We start from the raw sequence: 26,285 nt of genomic DNA, 5'->3' as shown, positions 1-26,285 counted from the left end.
TAAGTATGGTAACTTACATGCAGTATTTCCACTGCTTGCATCCGAAGAAGTGGGTATTCACCCACGAAAGCTCATGCTGCAAAACGTCTGTTAGTCTATAAGGTGCCACAGGATTCTTTGCTGCTTCTACAGACCCAGACTAACACGGCTACCCCTCTGATGCAGAATGAAAGCCATTTCAAAATATGCTAGATCAGGACACTAGCACAAAATGGCCACGTGCTGACACAATACAAGCCTTCTGGGGAGGGGAGAAGAGCACATCACCACAGAAAGGATTTGAGTAACCATGTAGTTGAGAGGGATGTTCAGTTTGTGGGCCTAAAATTAGACCAGCCAGCTGTGTTTTGGTTGGCAAGTTACATTGTCATCACTCAGCCTACTTATAAAAGAACACAGGCAGACTACTCAAGTATGCAACAATTCTGCTGTAGGAATCTAGAAGGAATATTACACATTTGAAAACTCTGTTGTTGACTCACAGGAAAATAAGAAGGGTGAAGGGAAGACAAAGTTACCTATGATTATGAAACAAACAGTATCTTAGATTTATTATTGTAGGGTAGTTTTAATGTTAAAGGCATTGTCAATTTTGGTATGCAAACATATCCTCCTTCAAAATTTGTAGTTTTCTTATTTCATCCTCCTAATGCTTTTTGTTTCAGCTGACTCGCTAAAGTCTTTTTAAAGTCACGTTCTGCCATTACCCAAATATTACAACATGTTGGGACACACAGCAGATGTGCTTACAGCAGGAGCTGCAATCAGAGTCAAGCATCTGGAGCTTGCAGTCTGCCTCACGCTACATGCTTGCAGATGTGGAGGAAAAAGAAGCTGCCATTAGAGGCCTCTGCAGATTAAGTGCTTGGGACTAGAGCAGCAAGAAAGAAACCATTGTCAGTGGCCTGACCAACTGTTCTACTAAAAAGGAGTGCTAGTGACAGGCTACTCAAATACCTGGCTTTGTCCATATCAGATGTTTTGGAGATTTGGAAGTTTTCAGTAGCCAGGTATAGGATTTATATAGAACATATGGGAAACAAGTTCAGGAAGATATTGGCAATAAGGAAAAAAATGTAGGTAAACCAGTACTGGGGAGGTTGGGGGCAGGATTCACAAGGAAAAGTAAACATTGCCCTGGGCCTTTATGGTTTTAAGGGTGTGACGTTATCTGATTAAAATATGACCATATAGATCATTGTTGCAACCACTGTTCTATATTTGCAACAAATCTTGTACAAAATGTGGCATGTAAGATGTCTGTGGAAAGGTTATGATTTGCTGAATATAAATTATGCTATTTGTACACATGTATCATTGTTGCATTTGAATTTTTGAGAATTGGCTCTATACCTGTATTTCAAATGTTTGGGGTAACGCCAACAAGGCAGTTAGCCAGCACATTTTGGAGGGGCTATTCAAACTGAGTAACCCATCAAAAGGACACACAACTCACAATGGACTATGGGAGTCGCCCATCTACACTGAGTGGACGTAGCATTTGAAATATAGGTAACGGCTTCCTGCAATGATTAAGCGAAATCAGGCATGCACAGGTAACTTGCCCATGTGACTCCAAACTCCCATCTTGTCATCTGTAATTTTCCATTAGTTGTGCTGAGGGCTTTATTCGAAACAATGGGTTTCCTTCCACATGGCAGAAGATATAAAAGGCCCTGGAAACCCCACCATTTTGCTTCTTTTCTGCTCCAGCCTCTGGACTATGAACTTATACTAATGGGAGCATTCTAACCAAGGAATTGAGGACCTTCTAATGATTTGGAAGCAGCCATAGACTTGGCTTAAGCCAACAGTTTATTCCATCATTGCTACAAGCCTAAACCAAAAACTTTGTAATTATTGTATGTATTTGATTCCTTTAAACAATTTTAACTCTCACCTTTCTTTCTTTTTATAAATAAACCTTTTGATTTTAGATACTAAAGGATTGGCATCAGCGTGACTTTGGGGTAAGATCTAAGTTATATACTGACCCGGATGTCTGCCTAGTCATTTGGGATCAGAAGAACCTTTTATTTGAAGAGACTGGTTTTGAAGAACCACTCGTCTCTAAGTCTAGTGTTTTTGGTAATACAAGGACGGGAATAAAAGGAAACTGCCTAAATGACTTCTTGTTAGCCAGTGTGGTGAACCAGAAGTTTACTTTTGTTTCTGATTTGGTATATCCTATGGGGGATTAGCCACCAGTCTTGGGGTGTATCTGCCCTACTTCTCAGCAGTTTGTCCTGAATTTGGCATCCTCACTTGTGACCCACTGAGGCACGGTTACAGTGGCAATTACTGAAGCCATAATTTTTGGTAAGAAGCACCGAGCACTAGTTTTTTTTAATGACATATGGATAAGGGGCTGGTGCTTCTGGCCTTTAGGGGTGAAGAAAGAAGCAGTTGCTGATCCTGAAAGGGAGGGAAAAATCATTTCCTGTGCACTAAGTATATAAAAATAGAGCATGAGAGAAAAGAGCATTTTAATACCCACACCGATGAAGATATAGCTATAAATAAAATACTGTTCTTTGTAGAGGAGTAAGAGAGTGCATACAGGTTTTTCAAGCTGTATGTGAATTAGTGATCATACACATTTTGCATCTAATCCACCCCAAGTAATCAAAGACAAACTGGAGAAGTACCATAAACAGAAAATGAATTTACTTTGTATGTCAGTTTGAAGCTTAGTCAACTTCAGAAACTGAGCTGAATGTTGCCAATTTGTGACTTTGCAATACTTTCTCTTTTTAATATTTTCTTCTTTGTTGCTGTACAAACAGAAGATTAAGGTCCAGATCAGACAAATATATGTACCAGTGAAGACCCATATGTTCCAATAAATAGGGTTTGCACCAGTGGATCCATTTGTGCGAGTGGAGCCTAAATGGCATAAATGCTATGTAAAACACTGGTCACATCATGACTTGTTAGTTTCACTGATTATTCAGGTTAACTGATGATGTGAGGCTTGATATTCTTCTTATTTGTAAAGTTAACCTATATCTAACTTAAAGATGCATTTTCTCTCCAAAAGCCAAAGGCCCTGTCATTTCTTTGCCATATTTTCTCAAGGCTTATCTCACTACTTAGATTGTTAAAGTAGCACAATGACTACTGGTATTTTTTCAAGAATATAAATGTTTGTAGGTTATAGATATGGTGGTTTCTATGTGGCATTCCATCAAGATTGTATTTGTTCACGGCTTTCTGCAGGAGGGGACACTTAGAAGAATACTGTTTCAAGTCGGTCCCTTTAAAAAGCCACCAAATTAACAAGCAATTTATGTTAAGAAAGAATTTAATGTCAGTAAGGAGAAGTTTTATGCATTCATAAAACTGATTAACATCACAGCCAAATGTATGCCTACTGACAAATTCAATGTCTATGCTAGTTAACTGCTCAGAGATGTCTCACTTTATTATTTCCTTAGATTACAAACTGAGTGTGTGACATTTGAAAAACTATATTTTTTGTAAATAATTTTTACCAGGACATCCAATTCTAAAAACTCATTGATGCTTCTTATTACAGTCATTTAACTTGATAGTTGTCACAGATAAAAGTTTTGCAAAAAGTTTCAGAGGTAGATGTTTTTCTGAATTCCAAGTAAGAATCCTTAATTTCTTTGCATTTCCAACATATACCTTTCGCAAAATCACCTCAAATAGAGAAGGTTACTCAGTTCCACATTATGTATTTACATGAAAAGTATCAAACTCCTACAGAAAAATCTTGAACATATACGTAGGGATAGATCTTCAACAGGTTTAAATTGTCACAGATGCTCGATTGACTTCAGCAGATTTCTGGCAGCTTACGCCAGTTGACGATCTGCCAAGAACTCAGGTGGAAAATTAACCTATTGGGTTCAGTTTATAGATGACTGTTCCAACAACTAGTGAAGAGTAGTGCAAGTTTCAGTACATAACAGTATTCCTGAACAGACAGTCAGACCAAATAGATTTTCCAAGCTCTCTCAGATACTGTGGCTGACAGAGAAGATTTCTCCAAAGGGGTAGACCTGGGCAGGCATACTGAAGTTTTGAGGGGAGAACATAGTCAAGAATTTGAGTTGGTCAATAACCAAAGTCCTGGCAGCTATGGTCAAAACTATGTCATCCCATTATAGCATGGGGTATCACGTGTATCATGAAATTCAAGAAAGCAGAGGATGAAGGGAAACTGAAGACAACACTTTGATTTGACTTTACCTTACAAGACGGAACAAGTTTCAGCACTCTTTTAACCATTGTAACAGAGGTTAACATAAAAAGGAACAGGTCCTGCACCTTGAATATTACACAATGCCCAATCAGGCTGACAACACTGGGTGCTGGCCTTTGATATTTTCTCTCCAGATACCGGTCAAGGTTCCTATATTAAAGGGACTGAGTCATGGCATGATTAGTAGCACCCTGTTCACTGATGCTCTCCAGCATGAAGAAGGCCACAGGCTCAGCTATGAGCAATTAAACACTTTCTGTTGGGAATTATGAGCACCTGGGTGGTAGTTACTGGGCTAATGATGTAATTGAAAGGATGTAAGTGGAAGCAAGGGGAAGCTCAGAAGGAAAGCTCAGAGGGTGAGCCTGGGCTGAGGAGTAAGGACTGTGGGGAAGCCCCATCTTGCTCTAAGCCTGTATTATACTGTGATATTTTGCAAGGAAAGAATAAATACACAAGTGGTGAAAAGATAACAACCTGGTGTGTGAGCGACAACATGAACTGGTCAAGCAGTCAAACACTGGGTAGTGACGGAGACTCCCTGTGACATGGACAATGTCAGGCTAAACATCCATGTGCTTTTTTACAAAATAAATGCTTTGTGTTTATATTCTGAATAATACCTTTAGATTAAAGTTAACAATTAAAAAATCTTATTTTTCACCATGTAGCTATTTGGCCTATTTTCATTGCCTAAACTGAATTAAATGAAAAATGAAGTCAATTTCACTTTTAGATACTCATGTACCAGCACAATACAACATTGTTTAGGCTACAAATTCCACAGAAGACTATATGTAAAGAAAAAAAATCACAGCTAATTTGCATCTAGTTATTTTTATTGGGAACATTTTATAGATTTTGGAACAGTAAGTTTTCAACAAGTTAAATCTGAAACCAAAATTTGCCTCATAACTACCCCTTTAACAGTAGGTATGTAACTACAAGGTATAATTCAGGACCAGCCAGTTAACAACATAGGTAGTCTGAGAGACTGGAAACAAGAAAGCAAGTTGTTTTGGGAATCACGTAAAAGGGCCTGATCCTGCAAAAGAACTGTGTGTGCACAACACCCACTGGCTACAGAAGAAGTTGAAAGTATTAAAAACCTTGCAGGAGACTTTCACTACCATTGAAAATCGGATCCCAAATCTGCATCTTAAGTAAACTGTCTTCCTCACCTATAAACAAAAGCAGTACAAATGTTCAAGACAAAAAAAGAATGCTATGCTTCCAAACATAGTGTGAAATGTTTGTTTTGTTTATAGAAATAAGTTACCACTTTGGATACCTTTTAACAGGTGTTATATTTTCTCTTTGATATGATTAGGGAATACATTTCTGCCACTTGGATTCTTAATAATTATAAAGTTTTTATAGCTATCCTTAAATATTGATTGCAATCCATGTTTTATAACAAGTTTTTTATATAAGGTACCTTATCCCTTTGATAAGCAAGCAGCAGCATAACTAAACTAATTACAACGGACCAGCAGATATAGGGTATATCTACCGAGGGATAAAAGCCGCACGGCATGGCTGTGGCTGGACAAGGCCAGCTGACTTGGACTCCCAGGGCTCAGGCTGCAGGGCTAAAAATTGCAACATTCAGGCCTGGGTTGGAGCCCGAGCTCTGGGACTCTCCACCCTCGCAGGGTCTTAGAGCTCAGACATCTACACAGCAATTTTTCAGTTCCACAGCCCAAACGCCACCAGCCTGAGTCAGCTGACCTGGGCCAGCCATGGGTTTTTTTATCCCTGGGTAGACATACTCAGAGGCAAATGAGTATTACTTCCTGAATACATTTCCTAGCTTAGACAGTAAAGCCAAAAGCCAAGATCACACAAATAAAAGTAAAATAACTCTTTAAGTTATGTGTTTGCACTCTTTTGCACTAAATTGTTCAAATGGATTCTCCATTTCTTGATGTCCTCAAATCAGCATTGGGCATCTTTCTGGAAGATATGCTGTAGTATAACAACTATTGGGCTCACTAAAGAGGTAAGCAGTATGGTGTGGTATACAGGAGGTCAGACTAGATGATTTAATGGTCCCTTCTGGCCTTACTTTATTAATATCAAGATTTTTCCTTCAGTACTGTACTATCAAACACATAACTGTTTCATAGTAAATGCGAAGTCTCTACAGTTATCCTTCTAATATAGGCGGGGTAGCTGTGTTAGTCTGGATCTGTAAAAAGTGACAAAGAGTCCTGTGGCACCTTATTAGACTAACAGACGTATTGGAGCATAAGCTTTTGTAAGTGAATACTCACTTCATCGGATGTATGTATTCACCCATGAAAGCTTATGCTCCAATACATCTGTTAGTCTATAAGGTGCCACAGGACTCTTTGTCGCTTTCTAACGTATTAATTTCTTCCCAGTCCTCTGTGCCCAGTGCCTACCTGTGTTTACAGAAGCACTGGAAATGTGTGCTCAAGTAAATAAATGTTGAATTACGGTCCAAGTGCTACAGAAGTACGTGTGACATCAATGCCAAATGAGTTTGCACTTAATTAGAGAGACAAGGTTGGTTAGATAATCTCTTTTATTGGACCAACTTCTGAAAGAGACAAGCTTTCAAGCCACACCGAGCTCTTCTTCAGGATGAAATATTTGCTGCTTCTACCACTATACTATTAGATATTCCACTGTTTCATTTCAGAGAGTTAGCAATCTATTGGGTTTACTTAAGAAGCCTCAGAGGGTAGGTGGTTATCACTCCATATGCTATTTTTGGAGCCTGTTTGCCTTATCAAGACTGGTTCAGTGCATGCTCTATTCTTTACCAAGTTTGAGGGTTTGCTTGAAAAGAGACGTTAATAATGACAGATCTTGATTTTACCAAATCAGACATAAAACAAATTATTACCATAACTGAGTCATATTTAGTGCACCAACTCACACATCTTCATATAGCAGTTGCAATCTTGGAAGAATTAAAGAATACCACGTTAAAGAAAAAGCACTTAATGAGATGGAGGGGTAGCCTATTTGTACTTCCCAACACATGTGTCTGCATACACAATAATTATTTCCTCTAGATTTATGTATTATTCTACACTTTAGAACAAGCACTGTATAGCTTTGAAAAACTATAACAACATTTATCAATCAAGTCAAAAATGAATTAATCCATTCTTTATCGTTGTGATATTCAGAATGGATTGAGGTGATTTAAATGACCAAGTGGAAAGCCTCAATTTAAAATCACTGATATTAAATCAACTTTTCCTTTTGTGTTTCAGTTATTTTCTAAAGAAAGATGCATTCTCATTGATTGATATAACCATTCTAATATGTTGATTTACAACAAGAGAGAGCCTTTACACTCGATTTGGCAAATCTTTTTGCTATCGAGGAGGGTACACTATAACTGTATACATTTATTTAAGGAATAATATGGCCTAATATCTTCAGATTCTTATTAAATTGTACATTTGAGTATGTTAGGAAACAGTGAATGATATATTGCTTATTTACTAGATAATTTACTTTTTGCTCATATTTGAATCAAGCTGCATAAGCATGGTAACTGGAATTTAAGGAAACACACAAAACAGCATATAAAATGTATTTGTATTAAACAAAACAACCTTAAACATTTTATTAAGAGAAGTTCATGTATCAAAACATGTTTCACTTACAATTAAATGATTTATTAAACAGAGGGATTAACTGTAGTCAGTGAAGTAAACTGATTATTTCAGGGCAGTCTGGGAAAGTTTTCAAACATGTCCAAGTGAAAGTGACGAGCGCTTAAGTTCCTGGTCTTGCCTAAATCTTGAAAATGACACAATCTCCTAAATTACTCAGACTGACTTATTTTGCCATATTTATAAAGCTTGACCTCAAAAGTTAGACTCAGGGGTAAACATCTAAGTTTTTGACAGAGGCTTATGGATTCAGCATATATACTTTTTATGTAAATATTTTAAGAGAAGTTTAGGACTTAACATATTTTGTATTAAATTCAGATTTTATTTTAAACAGGTTTATTTTAAAAAAGAAAAATATAATTTAATCCAAAAAGTCTAATTTAAATAAAAACAATCCAATTTTTAATTAAAAGAAGAATCATCGTTTTTTATCCACCTTGGTGATATTTTACTCATCTGTTTAAAAAAAAAAAAAGTTATGTACCCAACGTAAGGCATCAAAGAATTTTGCAAGGCCCTACCTAGTCTTACAACTGGAGCCATGCGAGTGGGCACCAAGAGGATACAGAGGTCAACTAACTGATCGCCGTATTTGGCGTCAGGAAGGAATTTCCCCTCAGATATTAGCGGGGGGTAGGGGGTGGTGCTTGCCTTCCTCTTCAGCATGGGGCCTGGGTCACTTGCAAGTTTAAACTAGTGTAACTGGTGGATTCTCTGTAACTTGAAGTTTTTAAATTATGATTTGAGGACTTCAATAACTCATCCAGAGGCTATGAGTCTATTATAGGAGTGGGTGAGACTATATGATCATGAAAGTCCCCTTTGGCCTTAGTCTATGAGTATAACTCATACGAATCCAAATTCAAGATCAGGGCCCAAAAGCCAAGGAATTAGGCCCTGAACCTACAAACACTTAAACGTGCACTTAACTCTATCACTATTGCCAACATCAAGAATTCAAATATTATGAGTTAGACCTCAGAAATTATCAGAATGGGTTAAAAGATTTTGTTTGTTTTTAACTGAGTTCATTTTATTTTTCTGGCTTCTAAACTTCCACCATAGAATCATAGAAGATTAGGGTTGGAAGACACCTCAAGAGGTCATCTAGTCCATTGGTTTTCAAACGTTTTTTCTGGTGACCCAGTTGAAGAAAATTCTTGATGCCTGTGACCCAACAGAGCTGGGGATGAGGGGTTTGGAATGAGGGAGGGGGCTCTGGGCTGGGGCAGGGGTTGGGATGCAGGGTTGGGGCATGGGCTTATGTTGGGCGGCTCCCGGTCAGTGGCGCAGCTGGGGTGCTAAGGCAGGCTTCATGCCTGTCCTGGCACCACGGACCATGCTGTGCCCCAAAAGCGGCCAGCAGCAGGTCCAGCTTCTGGGGTGCAGCAGCCAGCAGCAGGTCTGGCTTCTGGCCGCTTCCGGGGTGCAACGCAGTGTCAGAACAGCTAGCATCGATGATGGGACTTTTAACCGTCCAGTCGGCAGTGCTGACCAAAGCCGCCGCGACTCAGTGCCTTCCATTCCACGACCCAGTATTGGGTCGCCACCTGCAGTTTGAAAACCACTGATCTAGTCCACCCCCCTGCTCAAAGCAGGGCCAATCCCCATTAAATCATCCCAGCCAGGTATCAAGTCATGACTCAAGTCATGTTTCCACATTTTTTTCCTGCAACCATGAGGGCTAGAAACTTGTTTTAAATAAACAGTGAGATTCTCGACTTCAGGAGCTGTGGTGTTAAGAAAACAAACAATCACAAGATTCATGATAGTTCAGAAACTACTTCCATGAATGTAGTTAATCATATGTGTGAATGTTTGCACAATCTGGGTCTTATACCAAGTTCCAGACACTAATCATTTTGTCCCCTCCTCTATTAAAGTACACGTAAATTTAAATGATACCTATTCTCCATTTGATTTACATACACAACAATGGTACACACACTCAAACTGTTTTGAATAAACTCAAGTTTGAAACTTGTGTACTGGTGAGTATATTTCAATATACACTGTATATAAACCATGCTGTAGATTAAATATTTAGATATTATATTTGTTATGTATTTTATTGGTACACATGACACATTACTTTAAATTTCAAGGGTTGTACTTAAAGATAATAACTAGGGCTTTGATAATGCAATAAGATGTATACAGACAGGCCTCTGCCCCCACTTTAGGACTATGTAGGGAAACTCGCACTGACCTGTGCACATCACACTGCAAGACTGAGGTTCTAGGTCAGCTGCCTGTACAATAATAGAATTGTGTTTGCACCCACAGACAAATTTACCAAACAATTTTACCTAGGTGTTTAATAATGAAAACAAATGCCAATAATTGTTTACTGAGGGAAAACTGCTGAGAGAGTCAGAACACGGACGTCCAATATCCAAAATTACCATAATAGCTTCTCTAGTACAAAAAGCATAACAGCTGGGGATACTTTGATCTTACAGCTGTCCAACACCTATTACTGGCATAAACTGAATAGAAACTTAAAAGTTAGCAACTTTTATTTAAAAACGCATCCTAAAACTATTACAGTACTTAATGGATGGTGAACCCCCATTGGGAAAAAACCAAACACCTCTATGCATGCCAGAGAACCATTAAATGCAAATTCCTGGGGAGGGGGCACCTATCTCCTTGTTTTTAAATGGTTATTTGAAACATGAGTGGAAAACAACAGCTGCCTACAAGAATTAGAACACTACATGCACGTCAACTGCTTGTCTTTCCTTTTTCTACTCAGTACAATCCCTATTTTCGGCTCTTTAAAACAAAGCAGATGGTGACGTCTCGGGGTAATGTGTGTGCAACGCTTTGAAGGGGAAGAGTGCTAGTTCTCTGCCCAGCTTTATTGCCATTGCCTAGAGCAATTAACAACCTGCAGGACCGTGCCCAGGTAGCAGAGGTCACTGTACCTGGATTGTTGCTCCGACTACACGGCCACGGGAACCTGCAGACAAGTGCAAGATTGGGGTTCCCGGGCCATGACTCCCCGCCCCGCATCAGGGTGATGGGGGGGGGTCACGTTAGGGCAGCGCAGGGCCGCCCCCCGCTGCGGGGAGTCTGCACTGTGCGGGCTGCCCCATCCCCAAGTGCGGGGCGCGAGGAGACGGGCGGCGCCAGGGCCCTGGGCGGGGGAGCCCGTCCCATCGCCGCCGCCCCGGAGACAAGCCCTGGCGGCACCACAGACGGGGCAGCGCCCGGGGCAAAGTGCAGCGCGGGCAGGGACGGGCACCTCTCCCTCCCCCACGGCTCCGGCCCGGCCCGGGCGGGCGGGCGGGCGCGGGCTGCTCGGCGGGGAGAGGGGCCCCGGGCCGTACCTTGCTGAACACCTCCAGGTCCTCCTCGTCGTCGTCAAAGCCCAGCTCCGCCGGCGGGGCGGGGGGCGGCGGGGCCCGCGCGGCGCCGGGGGGGCCCGGCCGGGGCGCAGCGGCAGCAGCAGCAGCTCCTCCCCCGCCGCCAGGGGGGGAGCCGGAGAGCGGCGGCGGCCCCGGTACCCTGCTCTCAGCCTCCATCCCTCGCTGGCAGCCCGGCCGGCGGCCCCTGCGATTGGCTGCCGGAGCCCGCCAGCCCCGCCCCGCCGCACGCCCAGTGCGCAGGCCTGGAAGCGGCGGCGGCGGGGGGAGCCGGGCCCGGAGGCAGGGAGCGGGGGGAGCCGAGCCCGGGAGGAGGAGGAGACGTTCCGCGGAGGGCGGGGCGAGCAGACCCGCCCCCGGGCCTGGCGAACCTGCCGCGGGTGCGCTTTGCACGCTGGCGGCCGGGGGAGGCGGAGGGAAGTAGCTCCCCCCACCCGGGCTGGGCTGCAATGCGGGAGCCCGCAGGCGGCAGGGCTGGGTGGGGAGCAGCCCGCCGCCCTAGCAGCGGGCTAGGCCGCTCCCAGCCTCTGGCGGCGGGGCACTCCAGGAGTCATGAGCCTGCAGCATCTCGGCAAGGGCTGAATGCACCAGGGGGCAGGGCAAAGTGCAGCCCCAAAGCTGCTAGAAAGCCCAAGTGCTATCAAGCCTTACTGAAGAAGAGCGCAGTGTAAACTTGAAAGCTCGTCTCACCGCCAGCCATTTCTCACGTGCTTTTATGTGCAAACAGCCTGAAAACACCACGTTCGTTCTGTAGTTTATTGATAAATGTAGCTAATGTTGCATGTTTGGTTCAAGCAGTTAGCTAATAGTTGGGGTCTTGTTAGGGCTGTTTCCATTAGGAGGAAAAATTGATGCTGCAAGTGGAGGAGGGAGGTTGGTGTGATTTGGTTTATTTACAAAAAATGTAAACACAAAGTCATGTTTCCCAAATCACCAGTAGAAACAAACATCAGCAGGCATCTTCTTTGCTCAGCAATCCCCAAGTGTGCTTCTCAGGGAGTGCTATGTCTACCAAGCCCTATTTCTTTTTCATCTCAGCATCACACTCACATCTGCTTCTCTGGCTTTCTGCCACTAACACAAACTGGGTGGAAAACCATTGCCAACATTCTTTCCCCTGTGTTTGCAATTTTAAAAAATACCCTTATCCCACATGGTTTAGCTCTGACCTGCCGTGTGCCTTGGGCAATCCCTCTATTGTTTGAAGTGGTATGTGAAGGGGTTTAATTGCTCTTCCCAATGAGCCTGAAAGAGAGTACTTGGCACAATCACTTGACTTTAGGAGGTCAGGAGTTCTTTGGATCAAAGACTCACTTGATAGCAGCCAGCCATCACCACTTTTCAATATAGCAATGTATTACATTATTATATGCATGTATTATATTATTATGTACAGGGGGGTGAGGGATAGCTCAATGGTTTGAGCATTGGCCTGCTAAACCCACAGTTGTGAGTTTAATCCTTGAGGGGGCCATTTAGAGATCAGCAAAAATCTGTCAGGGACAGTACTTGGCCCTGCTGTGAAAGCAGGGGACTGGACTCAATGACCTTTCAAGGTCCCTTCCAGTTCTATGAGATAGGTATATATCCATATTTACACCCAAAGAAGGATGTTAACATGAAGGTTACAAAGTCTAGCCCTCAAAAATTAGAAAATGCCAGTATTAAGGTTACTTATGCAATCTTAATTCAGGGACCTTTCGTTCATGCATTACGTTATAGTCTTTAATTACATACTGCTTTTCCACAGGTCCCTTGCCTCATTCAATGCACAGGTTGGATGGTGCTTTGGGAATGAATCAGGGTTGTATTGAGAAGAAGGCCATTACCTATAGAACCCCTGCCTCATGTTGCACTTGTTAGAAGGTCTGAAATGAATACGACAGAGGACCACAGGAAAAGAAAGGATGGTCTCAAGGTTAAGGAAGTTGAATGCTGCCCTGTAGAATTGGATTCTCTCTCTCTTTGCCACAGGATTTCTATATGATGCTATAAGGAAAGGCACTTAAACCAAATTTCACTGCTGGCCACAAGCCACTAATTGCATGTGACTCATTTTCTGGATGCCCAGACACTTGGGCCAGATTTGAGACACTTGGGCCAGATTTGTAGAAGTCCTGAGCACTAACAACTGCAATTGAAAAGTGGAGTGGATTGGAGCTGTGTTTTGAACACATGAAGTCCTGTAAAAAGGTGAAGTACTCTAAAAAATTAGGCCCTAGATATCTCAAGTTATGTACCCCAAATTAGTAGACAATTTTCACTGTTTTTGCCTTAACACTCGTGTGCCTCAGCTATAAAATGGGAATAATAATACCACCTGATCTGATGGGTGTTGGGGAGATAATTTATTCATATATGATGCACTCAGATATTATGGGGAGAGTACCATAGGAAAGACCATGAGGAAATTAATAATTCCATATTCAGTACTGTGTATTAAATATTATCTTGATCCACAGTCAATGAAAAGAATAAAAATAAACATAGAATAATACTAATTCACTCAGTGAGGTAGGGGTCTATGGAAAAACATCTTGTAATTGGAGACTATCATAATGCAGACTCACCCTTAATTCTGGCATTTCCTGATTTTTGATGGCTTTACATTGCAGTCTTAACCATGTTGTTTTAATGTAGTTTTTAATGTAATTTCCTATTTAAAATAAACAAATGGTTAAAAAACCCACAGAAATTCTACCATGTGGAAACATATTGACCCTCAGCTTGGGTCATGAACAAAGTTCAAACTTTTATACTCTCAGCATAGACCTCTTGAGAGAGACAGAGAAATAACTGGTAGTAGTAGTAGGTGGTTGTCCTCTGCGGAAAAACCACTAGAAGGAGATGAGACACATTTTTTTTCCGGGGGTTTCACAACTGTTTGCTGACAGCAGAGAAATGTAGAGTGTCAGGACTCGTGGGTTCAGTTCCAGGTTCTGGAGGGGAGTATAGCTGCCCTAGGGCTGCTCCCCTTCCAGTCTGCTCCCCATCTTGTGGCTCTTGCCCCTCTGCTCCTACCCAGACCCCAAGAGCTCCTTCCCTTATGTTATTATCCCACATCCCCCAACCCAGCTACTGATTAAAGCTGGCTAATGTGAGCAAGATGTTGGAACATTCCATCTTATTCTTCTCAACCTGCATCAATGATAAGTTATAGCTAATCTATCATCTATTCATTTCTCTTTAATATGAGTGGTAGGTGAGTTTTCTTTCTTCTTCAGTTTTCTTTGCACTGGTGTAGAATACATTGTACTGTGCCACATCCTGTATGTCTTTTGTACAGAGAAAGTACCTACATGCTGTAATTTCTAATTTGTTTATATTCAGAGATTATGCTGTAAAACAATATCAAAAAAACAATAAAAATAAAGAATTCCAGGCACAACACATCAGCAGTTGAGAAGCCTAATAAACTAGGGGACAGTCAATCAGTGAGAGTATAAAACTGATATAAAGTAGTCTCAAATACTAAAGCTATCATGTGTATCATTCCAATTTTTCAAAGTTTTACCAGTCCCCTTGGTTCTTTATTTCTCTTTGACAGAAATTTCACAAGATATTTTAATTGGATTTTTTTGTATTATAGCTTTTTTATTATCTCATTAATCAAGTTTAGCAAGACATTATATTTTAAAATTCCTGACTGGTAGTGTTTATCTTTCTAGATTTTATCTATATTTGAAGTACATTCAGTGAGGAAAAAGTATTCATTGAACTTCACTTGAGGAAATTGTACTCTCCCTGTACTTAAAACAGTTGTTTGAATTTTAATCATCATTTTAATCACTGATAAAAATCCAGAAGGCATGCTAGCATTGCTGGCTCCAGACCTGCTGTGATTCCTCAAAAAGGGGATCACAGAATAAGGAGTAAAAATGAATTTAGAGCAGTATCAACTTCACAGATGTTACCACTGGTATTTCCTCTGGATTCAGATGGGAGCCCATTAGGTAGAGCAGCAATTCCCTGGCTCCGTCGCAACCCATGCAGGCCCAGCCAGAGTTTGAGGGAAGGAGCTTCTACAGACTCCAGAGGAGGGAGGAGTATGCTGCAAGTTTGCTATCCTTCTAACTTTGTAGGCTGAGTGATTGTATTATTCAGATATACTCTAGATAGCATAAACAGAGAACTGCATTCAGCAGAGAGGATTTATGAGTTTAAAACACATCTCTGTGGATCTTTACTCTTAATCAGTCCAAACTATTCAGTGCATTTGCAAAGACCCATTTTCAGTAGGCTCCTTGTGTTCCTCAAGTACCTGGGACCTTCATGTTTAATTTAAGGCCACAAATTCCCACTGTGAACATTGTGGAATCAGCTTTTGGAAACATTTTCAGCAAGATGGTATCATAGCTGCCAGGAAGAATTCAGAATCCAGAATTACTTGTGACCCTACGCCCCATATTGTTCATAGAGATATGCTTATGATACGAATATGGCATAACTAAGATATGTTTTATGCAAGATGGGTCATGTGAGGTATCATTGGAAAAATTATGATTTACTGAATGTGATTATCCAATTTGTATTCATGTGTCATTTCTGTATCTGAAGTTAGAAATATTGACTATGTAATAATTACAACTGTGTTTTCACCTGGGGAATGTGCACCAGACAGTATGCAAACGGCCTGGATGGGCCATTAGGAAGGACAATAGGACTTTGATGATACTAATCTCCCTCTTTCTTGAGATGTTTCCTGGGATACTGCCTTGACACTGCAGGGTCATGTTATCACGTCACATGGTATCGGATACCATCTTGAAATGCTGGTATTTTTCCATAGGAGGAGGGTGGGGGTCAAACTAGGAAACAAAGGATTCCCACCATATGTAAATCCTATATAAGGTTGGGGAGTGAGTTAATCTTGGTTCTCCACTGCCTCCCCTCCCAAGAAGGAAGACTGCTGAAAACACCTGAAGAAACAAAGGAACTAAACTGGGGTGGGGCAGTGCTGAGCCCGGTCTGGGAATGGTGTCTGGCCCGTGAAGGATGTACCTGGAGTGTAAGCTGCAAGCAAGAACTGTTTGTCCACAAAGAAATTCTGCAACCTAATTAAAACAACATTTAGGGTGAGAAATTATTTGTAGCCAGTTTTCTGTAGTTTATTAAGCTTAGTTTGCATGTTTTGTTTTATTTGCTCAGTGATCTGCTTTGCTCTGTTTGCTATCCCTTATAATCACTTAAAATTTACCTTTTGTAGTTAATAAACTTGTTTTTTGTTTATTCTAAAACCCAGTTTGTGGAAATCTTAACTGGGAGGGGGAAGCTGTTCATATTCACACTGAGGAAGGGAGCGAATTTCATGAGCTTATGCCATGTAGATCTCTATATAGTGCAATACAATATAATTTTGGGTTTACACTCCAGACAGTGTGTGCACCAGAGTGCTGGGCAATTCCCTGAGCTGAGTCTTCACACACGCAGCTGATTGTAGACAATACATTAGGTGGCACCCTGGAACAGAGGTCCAACCCATCACACTTGTATTTTAAATTAAAGTTCTGAATAATTTGTGTTAAATATGTACTTTGTTCAATGCAAATTTTGTATCCAGCATTTTGCAAGTTAAATGCATTTTCCCTTATACCACCAAAGTGATTTTAGATGTGCTGCTGAAAGGGCCAACCTTATATCTACATCTGTGTAGTTTCTGTATAGTTTTTCTTTGTCAACCTGGAATCTTGTTTTTCTCCTATTAAGTATGCATCCTACCTCAAGTGATTAATAAATGCCTCAGACATTCCCCCTCAATTGCTTGAAAATTAAAAAATGTTCTCCCTTTGTGGGGGAAGGGAATCACACCCCCTTCCTAGGCCTAGAGATAGTAAAAAAGAGATGGAGTCTTAGGAAGCAATAAGAGATGGCTATGCAGAGGGGAATCGCCAAAGAAATAGAACACCTAAAAGATGTTCATCCAACAAAAGGACAATAAATCAGACTTACTTTCATGTCATGAATAATATTATTTCTGTGTATTTAGAAATATATATTTATGCTTTGAGAAAAGATACTCAACAGTATTTTAAAATCAATGTTAATATTTTGTAATATATATATAGGTTTCTTAATTGCTGTAATGGCACTGTGAAATGTCCAATATCTTCAGGTCCTCCTATCCCTGAACACAGTAGAATGCATATGTGATTACTGAACCAGCCGTACCTACTCCTTTTATTTGTTCACCAGCAAAACTATTTTGTATAGCAATATTGTCAATATCACTCCTACTTGCATTTTTCTCCCAGCTGAAATGGAGTTCATGCCAGCTAGTAATCCCTTCCAGAGTTTTTGAACAAATTAAATTTACAAACATCCAAGCAGAACCAAACTATTCCTTCTTTTTCATGTGCAGGCTGCACATGATCCCTTTAGGCCACAATACCACTTTGAATACTTAATGTTGACTTGTCAGGTTTCACTGACTGTTCAGGTATACAGGCAGGGTTAAATCTTGTTTTATTTTATCTGCTTTCTAACCAGGAATAGGGGGCTATAGAGGGATCAAATTGTTTCACTCTCTTCCACTGCTGAACTGCAAATAATAAGCATATTAGTAAATCTGTTGACATTCAGCACCTTTCAGATGAGAAAATGTCCCTAGATTTGAAATACATTCAGAAGTGGAATTCTTGTCAGGGATCTATATAGTTCAAACAAAAGTCATTATGTTTTCACCAACAGCTATTGCAGGGGATTAAGACCTGACCTTTATATCGTGACATTTATTACGGCCAATTCCATCTGAGGTTTCAAAACAGTTATTTGGACTCAGTTCTCAAACTAAAACGAGTGGGATAGTTGAAGCTCTCTAACAAGTTGTCAGCATGCTCAGATTTTGAACTACCAATTATGTTTGAGTAGAAAGATAACCATTCAACTCTTTATTATTATTAAAATTGGTTTAAGATCGGAAGGTTCTTTAACTGGGTCACTATAAAACAGCTAACCTGTCAGGCAATGGGTAACTTCAAGGTTTGTTTGTTTTTCATATTTTATTTTTCATTTTTCAATTTATACAAGAAAAAACATTAACAGACAGCCTGCATTTTTCTTACTGCCTGAGGGAAATTATAATGCATTGCAGCATAATCATGTTATCTGTTTTATAGCTGCAGATCATTTTTATGACATTGTAGATGTTTAAAGCCTTTGTTGAATCAATATCTCGAAGCTTGCCATCCTTTTAAGTTATGTGACGCTGCCAAATTTTAGACATGAAAGTATTCCAGGTAAAACGTTATTGGGTTCTATAATTTTAACAAGATCTAAAAACAGTTTCCAAGCTCACTGGAACTGAAAACATTGATTTTTATAATGGTTTACACTTTTGTCAAATGGAGTCCATCCATTTAAATCCAACATCTGCTCTGCTGCTGAAGGAACAGTTTCTTGTTTTCCATGTAATTGCAATTCTCCTCATTTTTTGATGAATACTATGTTTCGTAATCTATACATTCAATCATGAAATATAATGTTGTCCTCCAGTCCAGAAGGTACAAAGATATTAGATAACAATATTAATACTTAAATGGTTTATACAATGTACTTGATTCAGATTACAATATGTATACAGACACATGAAAGAGTTCCTTCTTGCTTTTTTACGTGTTAGAGACATCACTGTTTATGTTATAAACTGTTGCAGTGGGATGTAGATATGTCCCATGATAGCATCCTACAGTCTAATATTTGAGTAATTTCAAACACCTGATTCATGAGCTTAAGCACTATGTTCTTATAGTACAACTGTAGTAGGTGTCAGGGTATTTTAGTCTGCACACAATGTAGCTCAACCATTTAAGTAAAATGAAAGAGCTTTGAATACTGTAGCTCAATTTTTTAACACATATAACTAGGCTCTAGTTAGTCCAGTTTGCTACAGCATGAAAAAGAAGACCCCAAAATATATTATTATTATTATTATTTATTTGGACATGTTTATTGGTATTAATCCCCAAGCACATGAGTTCTTGTATCTGTAATGAAATGATGAAACAGCAAAATACAAGACTTTGTACCTCAGTTCCAGTAAAGCACCCTACACCTTGCAGCCACACTCATTCCATAACAAAATCTTCCAGCCAAACTAAAAATTGTGAACAGATTACAAATTAAGTCTTATACTGGGCCCTTAGTTCCAGGGAAACACTGGAGAAAACAGGTTCTGGAGGTGTAGGCCCTCCACCAAGAATGCTCTACCATCAGCTAAGGGGAATTTAACAAGAGATACTGACAGTGAGAGCAACCTGCTGTTCCTACAATAAGAAAATAGGCAGTTTCTGAGATAACTGGTTTCCAGGCCATTTAGTGCTTTTCAGAGCATAACCACTACCTTGAATTGCACTCTGAAATGAAAATGTAGGCAGAGTATGAGAGTGGAGAACAGGTGTTATGTGCTTACAGTGTCTCACCCCTCACTCAAAAGTGAGGCTGCTGTATTCTACTAGCTGAAGTCTTTAGGAATTTTTAGACGTGCATTGCAGATACAGTTGGTTTGGAACACTAGAGAGGAAGGATGGCCTCTGGGTAAGGCCTTGGAGTGGGGCTGCATTCAGTTCCTATCTCTGCTACAGACTCCCTGTATGACCTTGCACAAATCACTTAGGGCTTGGCTACAAAATAAAGTTTTACCAATTTAAATGGTGTAATTATACCAGTATAACTCCTTTGTGAACATTCTTATTCCAGTATGAGTGGCTTTTTTTCAATTTAGTTTAAACCCCTTCCCCAATCAATGTAAGCTGAGCCAAAAAAAACCCCAACACCCTCTTTTATACTAGAATTTAGTTCTTCTTCCGTTTGTCCGGTTTTTGCAATCTTATGCTTTATGCAAATTTGTTTATTTGAAGTTGGTCAACATACAGTTTTAATGAATATATTTCAGCTACTTATTAGGCCTGTATAACAGTTGCTTATTCAGTGCTCAAAAATCCTTAATCAAACTCTTTGACTGGCCAACTTGTATTGTTTCTGTTCTATGACTGGATGACCTAACCTTCTTTTACCCATAAACTGAATTTCATTTTCTCAGAACAAATTTCTCTTGGTTAAAATAATATTGCCTACCAACCCAAAATATGCTGTGGGAATAATTGTACAAATAAAATGTTAGTCATAAAAGACCACTCACAAACAGCAAATAAAGAAGGAAGAATAGGCTGAACTGAAATCTAGTTTCTCTCATGAACAATTGACAGACATGATTTTACATTATTCATCCAGCTCTGATTGCAGTATTGCAGGAAAGTAGCTTTGAAGTTATAAGGGTCTGGATCACTATGGTAAGGTCTGTAGTAGATGGAAATGGTCACAGCTTCTGCCAGAAATACATAAAAAGGGCATTATGTGCTACAGCTGCAACCTGATAATCCAGAAATGGGTCCAATATGATCCTGAGAATAAAGATTGAAATGGCAAATGTTATACATACATCCCCACTCCCATAAGAGGCAAACTCAGAACCCTGGCTTATTTATCTAGACCAGTGTTTCCCAAACTTGGGATGCTGCTTGTGTAGGGAAAGCCCCTGTCTGGCCAATCGCAGCTCCCACTGGTGCGGTTCACTGCTCCAGGCCAATGGGAGCTGCTGGAAACAGTGGCCAGTATGTCCCTCGGCCCGCGCCGCTTCCAGCAACTCCTATTGGCCAGGAGCAGCGAATCATGGCCAGTGGGAGCCGCAATCGGCTGGACCTGTGGACGTGGCAGGTAAACAAACTGGCCCAGCCCGCCAGGGGCTTTCCCTACACAAGCAGCGTCCCAAGTTTGGGAAACACTGATCTAGATGCATCCCCTCTACCACTTTTCTTTTGGCCACATTATTCCACTCAGTACAATTGTCATCTACTGAAAAAGCACAGCAAGTGTAGTATGCAGGTTCAACAAAAAGGATATATAAATCTGAGCATCATTTGTGTATTTGGACATTGCAACCTATATATACATAGAGAACAAATGGTGGATAAAATGGAACTCGGAGAAACCCTACAAGGAGTTACTTACCCATTCCCATCTTTGGGTACATCTCAGTCAGGAAGTAACAAACCTGCTGACAGATGCCTCTATCCAGGACTCTGCTTATACATCTTACATAATTATTACTGCAAAGAGACTATTTCCTGCAAAGCAACTTGCAGCCACATATTACATCATCTACATGCCAAATTTATGGCTGAAAACAGGGTGGTGGGCAGGGCCACCCAGAGGATTCAGGGTGCCTGGGGCAAAGGAGGGGAGCTGCAGTTCTTGTACTCACCCAGCAGCGGTCTGGGTCTTCGGCGACATTTCGGCGGCGGGGGACCCTTCAGTCACTCCGCGTCTTCAGCAGCACTGAAGGGCCCCCGCCACCAAAATGCTGCCGAAGACCCGGACCATCGCCGGGCGAGGGCTTGCGGGGCATTTCAGCGGCTGGGGGCCCTTCAGTCACTCTGTGTCTTTGGCAGCACTGAAGGGCCCCCTGCCGCCAAAATGCTGCCAAAGACCCGGACCGCCGCTGGGCCAGGGCTCGCGGGGCCCGGGGCAAATTGCCCCACTTTCTCCCGCTCCCCCCCCTTGGGTGACCCTGGTGGTGGGATTCAAGGACACCCATGAGATCAAGATGTAACCAGCTATTCCAACACTACCTTATTATGGTAAGTTAGGGACAGAGTGATAATTTGCACTGAGTGATCATTAGAACAGAGGGTTACCACTGGTTGCTTAAGGGTCACTGGCAAGCTGTCTTTACAAAATTCTCTTACAAAGATTTAACAATTTGTCATATTATTGTCCACACCCATATTCAATGGTCCAAACTGATTTTACCAAAGAGGTGTAGGTGTTGTTCGATAAGCTTTGTAAATCAATCTCAGAGCCACAATAATGGTCCAATTAAAACCCCAGAAGTTACGATATTTTGAAAAACAGGTTTTCAGACAGAATCACCATATGCTCCTCTTCAGGCTCTTGATTCCTGGAGATTAGCTCTTTAGAAACAATGAAATAACTTTTTTGCAGTCAAATTCCAACTTTCTACTTTAAAATTGGGGTACTATGAGTGACCTAATTAATGCTTTAAGCATCACTGATAATAGTGGAAAATATGAGTGGAGATATTGGTATCAAATAATGGATGCTTTATCTTCTATAAAATATGTAAAGAGCATATCTCACAAGACCACACTGCCCTGAAATCTCTCATTTTTAGCCCCCATCTCAGTAAAATTTCCTCTTCCCACCCAAATATATACAGTATTAATTGTAAATGAAAGTAATTAGAGGTCACACTTGCTAAAAATGTAACCTTTTGTTCTATAAGGCCAGATTTTTTTAAAGTCAGTTCTAGATAATATGTTGTGAACTAGAGACTAGAATGTGAACTCTTCAACTGATGAATGGAATTTCAGTGTAGTATAAATGAAACTGCCAAAATGAAAATTGCAGTTGAAGGAAGTGAGCCAGCAATTGAGCTATAATCAATACCCAGTTTAAGTAAACAATTGCAGTCTCCCACAGTTAGAACAAAATCCACCTAGTCTGACAGAAGTAAAATTTCTTGAGAGAGAAATTCTGAATATACCTCATGGACTCCTCTGAGGCCATTTGCAACAAATAACTCTCATTTTCACATCTTCTAGGTATGTCTCATGTAAGTTTATGCTGAGACAATATCCAGTCCTTTCAGACAAGTTGTGCATCTTGGAAACACTGGAAGCTATGGAACAATGTTCACATGAAGTGAAAAGTGCTAAAGTTCAGAAGTGATCTAAAGGAGCTGCTTATAAATATTACAAAATACACAACATGCCACACGTAACGCTAGCTGTAAAGGCAAATCAGCGGTGTTTGCAATGTTTCAGTATATAGTACCTTAATTAATGTATAAAGTATTAAAAATGTTTCTCGTGTAGTATATTACATGAGAAAATTACGAACTCTTACACTGTAAAAATACCACTTCAGCAAAACAGACTGTTATATGATCTAAACTAAACTAAAACATTTAAGGTATTTTTTAAATCATAGTTTTGTCTAAAAATATTTCTGGATTTCACATGGTCCACATTTTGCAGAAAGGCCTTTTTTTTTTAGTAAATTAACTGTGTTAAATCAAATTTCTAAAATGTGATTGAATTCTGCTGTTTTATTATGAGATTTGCTAAAATTGTACAAATTAATACCAATACAATTTAAAGAAATGCTGCCATGTTGACATGCTAATGGGAAACTTATTAGCTTTAGGCTTGATCTTACGTTCCTTACTTGGGCAAAAGTATCATGAAGTTTCCAACTGCTTCTAGTTCTCCTCTCTGTGGATCAATATATGTGTAAAACAGAAAGTGTTTGTGGGCAGCTAGTTTTCCAGCTCTTTTCCTGTTCTAACCCAGCAAAACAGCTTCATACTATAAAAATGGCAGTTGCTCCTGACTGCATTTTTCTCCTCTCCGCTGGCAATGGAGTGCATTCCAGCCACTAATGCTTTCCAGATTATTTGAACAAATGAAATGTATTTGTGTCTAATGCAGAACCAAACTGTTCCCTGTTTCTTGTGGATCATGCTGAATGCAATTTCTTTGGACCACAGTTCTACTCTGACTATTAATATTGACTCATCAGATTTCAGTGACCATAGTAATATGGATTATGTAGACACAAATAATTCTTATTTGATTCTATTTGCTATGTAGCCATGTAATAGCAAGATACAGTGTGGTCTTATGGCATTACTCTCTATTTCATTTCTGAACTGCAAGAGATCAGTACGTTAGTAAACCAGCTGACATTTTGGTAAGAATTCTCCCGAGATTGTCTAAACAGACACAAGTCATCAGGCGCAGGTATTTTTAAATACAAAATATTTTATCTGAGTAGATTAAAAATGGAACATTTTTTGTTCCACTTACTAAAGTTAAGCGAGTTTGGTGATTTTAAGTCCATTCTCAAAACCTGCACTAAGAAACAATGTAACATATACAAGATTCAAACTGCATAGTAAGTATAGTGAGTAATCAATATGTTGAGAAATTAACAACATTGTATATCTAAGGGTCTGATCCTGCAATCTGTAGGCAAAATTCCCACTAAAAGTCTTGTATTAACAAATTTTTACTCTTAATATTACACTTCAATGCATCAGCTTTTAAAAATTTGGAATGTTTTCAGTCTAACATCAGGAACAAGTATTACCAAATCCCAGGAAAGAAAAGTTGCCAAAACTTATTATATTTAAGGGCTTTATGCTGAGACAGAACCCAGGCCTCAGTGCAGGTTTTGACAGGCCTATGAGTCTGCAGCTGTAAGAGCTCTAGGCCAGATTGGAAAGGGTGTATTCCAAGAGCTGGGTCTAATTTATTTTAAAGGTGAAAGCACTCGAACCCACCCCCAGAACAAGTACCAGCAATTCTGCTGCCAGGGGTAAGTGGAAACTGGAAAGACTACAGCGATCCAGCTGACTGGGAGCCCATGTAGCTAGGCCCAGTTTTTTTCTTGAATCCCCACCCTATGAGATTTTTGTAGGCTCTACCCCTGTGAGGATGCCATCCATGTCTCTGGGGGATGATGTAGTAGAGAAGCACCTATGAGGCCTTTCACACAATGTAATTGCTGGAGAATTGACTCCTAATGAGAAGTCCAAAGACCAATCTTGGTCTATGAAGCACTTCCTTGTGGTGGACAGTCCCATAGTACTGTCTCTCCTTGTTTGCAGCTGGGAGGGGAATGAAATGAAAAGCAAAGGTGGGTAATGTAAAAAGTATTTTTCCCAAAAGTACAAAACACTTACTGTATTACAGACAGATAAAAATACATAAATACTTTCTTTCCCTTTATTACTTTTTCTAGTAAGAAATTGCCGTAGTGGCCACAGGGATGTTACACCATTGTGAATGTGGAAGGGGATCTAAGGGAACCTGAATGGTCCAAAAAAGCAGAACCTATGTTACAGTGTATGGTGTTCCACACTGTGAAATGGTTGGGAAGCAGACAGGTCAGTTCCTTCCATTTTTAACTTATAATTCAGCCTTCCTTATCTGTAAAGAAGAGCCACACACTTTTCTGCTTTACTGATCTTCTGAAACCTAGCAGTACATTTCTTCCATGTCATATCACTTCAGACAGCAAATGGCTATCTACCATGTTGCATTTTCTTCAGCATGTGGTCATCTTTGCTACAGTAGTTGATTTTAAGTTGGGCAGGAATCCTCTTTAAGTGGATTCAACAATCTATACTGGAGAATTATTCACTTTTTTTTAAGTTTTATATGAAACTGGAGAAATAGGCTAGAATGTTAGATCAATGTTCTGTATACAATACCTGAGGAAAACAGCCATTTATTAAACACAACAATGATCAGAGAGCAGTTGGTGTAAAGTGTTCATTTTCAAATGCAACATCTTTGAGAACAACTTCTGGTTTGCCTAAAAAGACAATCTGATTTATATTTCCTAAAGTTTCTTATGTTTAGGGGGCCTGATTTTTGGTGGTAGGCCAACTCTGCTGGATGCAGGGCACAAGGAGATGGGGCCAAGGTAGCTATAATACCATCTTTGTACCCTCCCCTATCTTGCAGTCGGCCGGGAGTCACTTCAGCCTGTGGTACATGTTAGAACAGCCTCAGCACTGCCTTAATTTGAGTCCAGTGGTCTATGTCCCAAGGAGCCTGTCTAGCAGCCAGCAAGGATTGTCCAGTGGTTAGAATGCTAGTTTGCACTCTGGGAGACCCAAATTCAACTCCCACTTAGCATGAACATCTGGTATAATTGTGGGCAAATCACCCTGCCTCAGTTTCCCATCTGTAAACTGTACCCTACTTCACAGGGACCATGTGAGGATAAATACATTATAAATTGTGAGGTGGTCAAATACTTTGGAGAATGGGGCAGCAACAAACTTGGCCTATGGTTTTCCCAGGAGTGTACCACTGCAATGGCTGTCCCTTAAACCCTCAAGTTTGATAATATCAAACATTGTTCTACTTACTGGGGTTGAATGCAAAACAACAGACAAGGAAAGCAAACATGTCAGCCATGAACCAAAATGCT

General features: G+C 40.4%; 1 protein-coding gene across 1 annotated transcript in view; it reads right to left on the bottom strand.

Annotated features, from left to right (window-relative positions):
• The window catches only part of SNX7 (sorting nexin 7), a 62,056-nt gene extending 50,612 nt beyond the window's left edge, over nucleotides 1-11,444 (bottom strand). The window contains exon 1 of the mRNA XM_045028689.1: nucleotides 11,229-11,444. Within this exon, the coding sequence (XP_044884624.1) occupies nucleotides 11,229-11,423 (195 nt within the window). The 5' untranslated portion in view covers nucleotides 11,424-11,444. The remainder of the gene's footprint in view (nucleotides 1-11,228) is intronic.
• Nucleotides 11,445-26,285: the final 14,841 nt, after the last annotated feature.

This window comes from Mauremys mutica, chromosome 8 (genome assembly GCF_020497125.1).
Source record: "Mauremys mutica isolate MM-2020 ecotype Southern chromosome 8, ASM2049712v1, whole genome shotgun sequence".
Lineage (NCBI taxonomy): Eukaryota > Metazoa > Chordata > Testudines > Geoemydidae > Mauremys > Mauremys mutica.
Note: the sequence above shows the minus strand (reverse complement) of the source record. Positions and strands in the feature narration are given on the sequence as shown.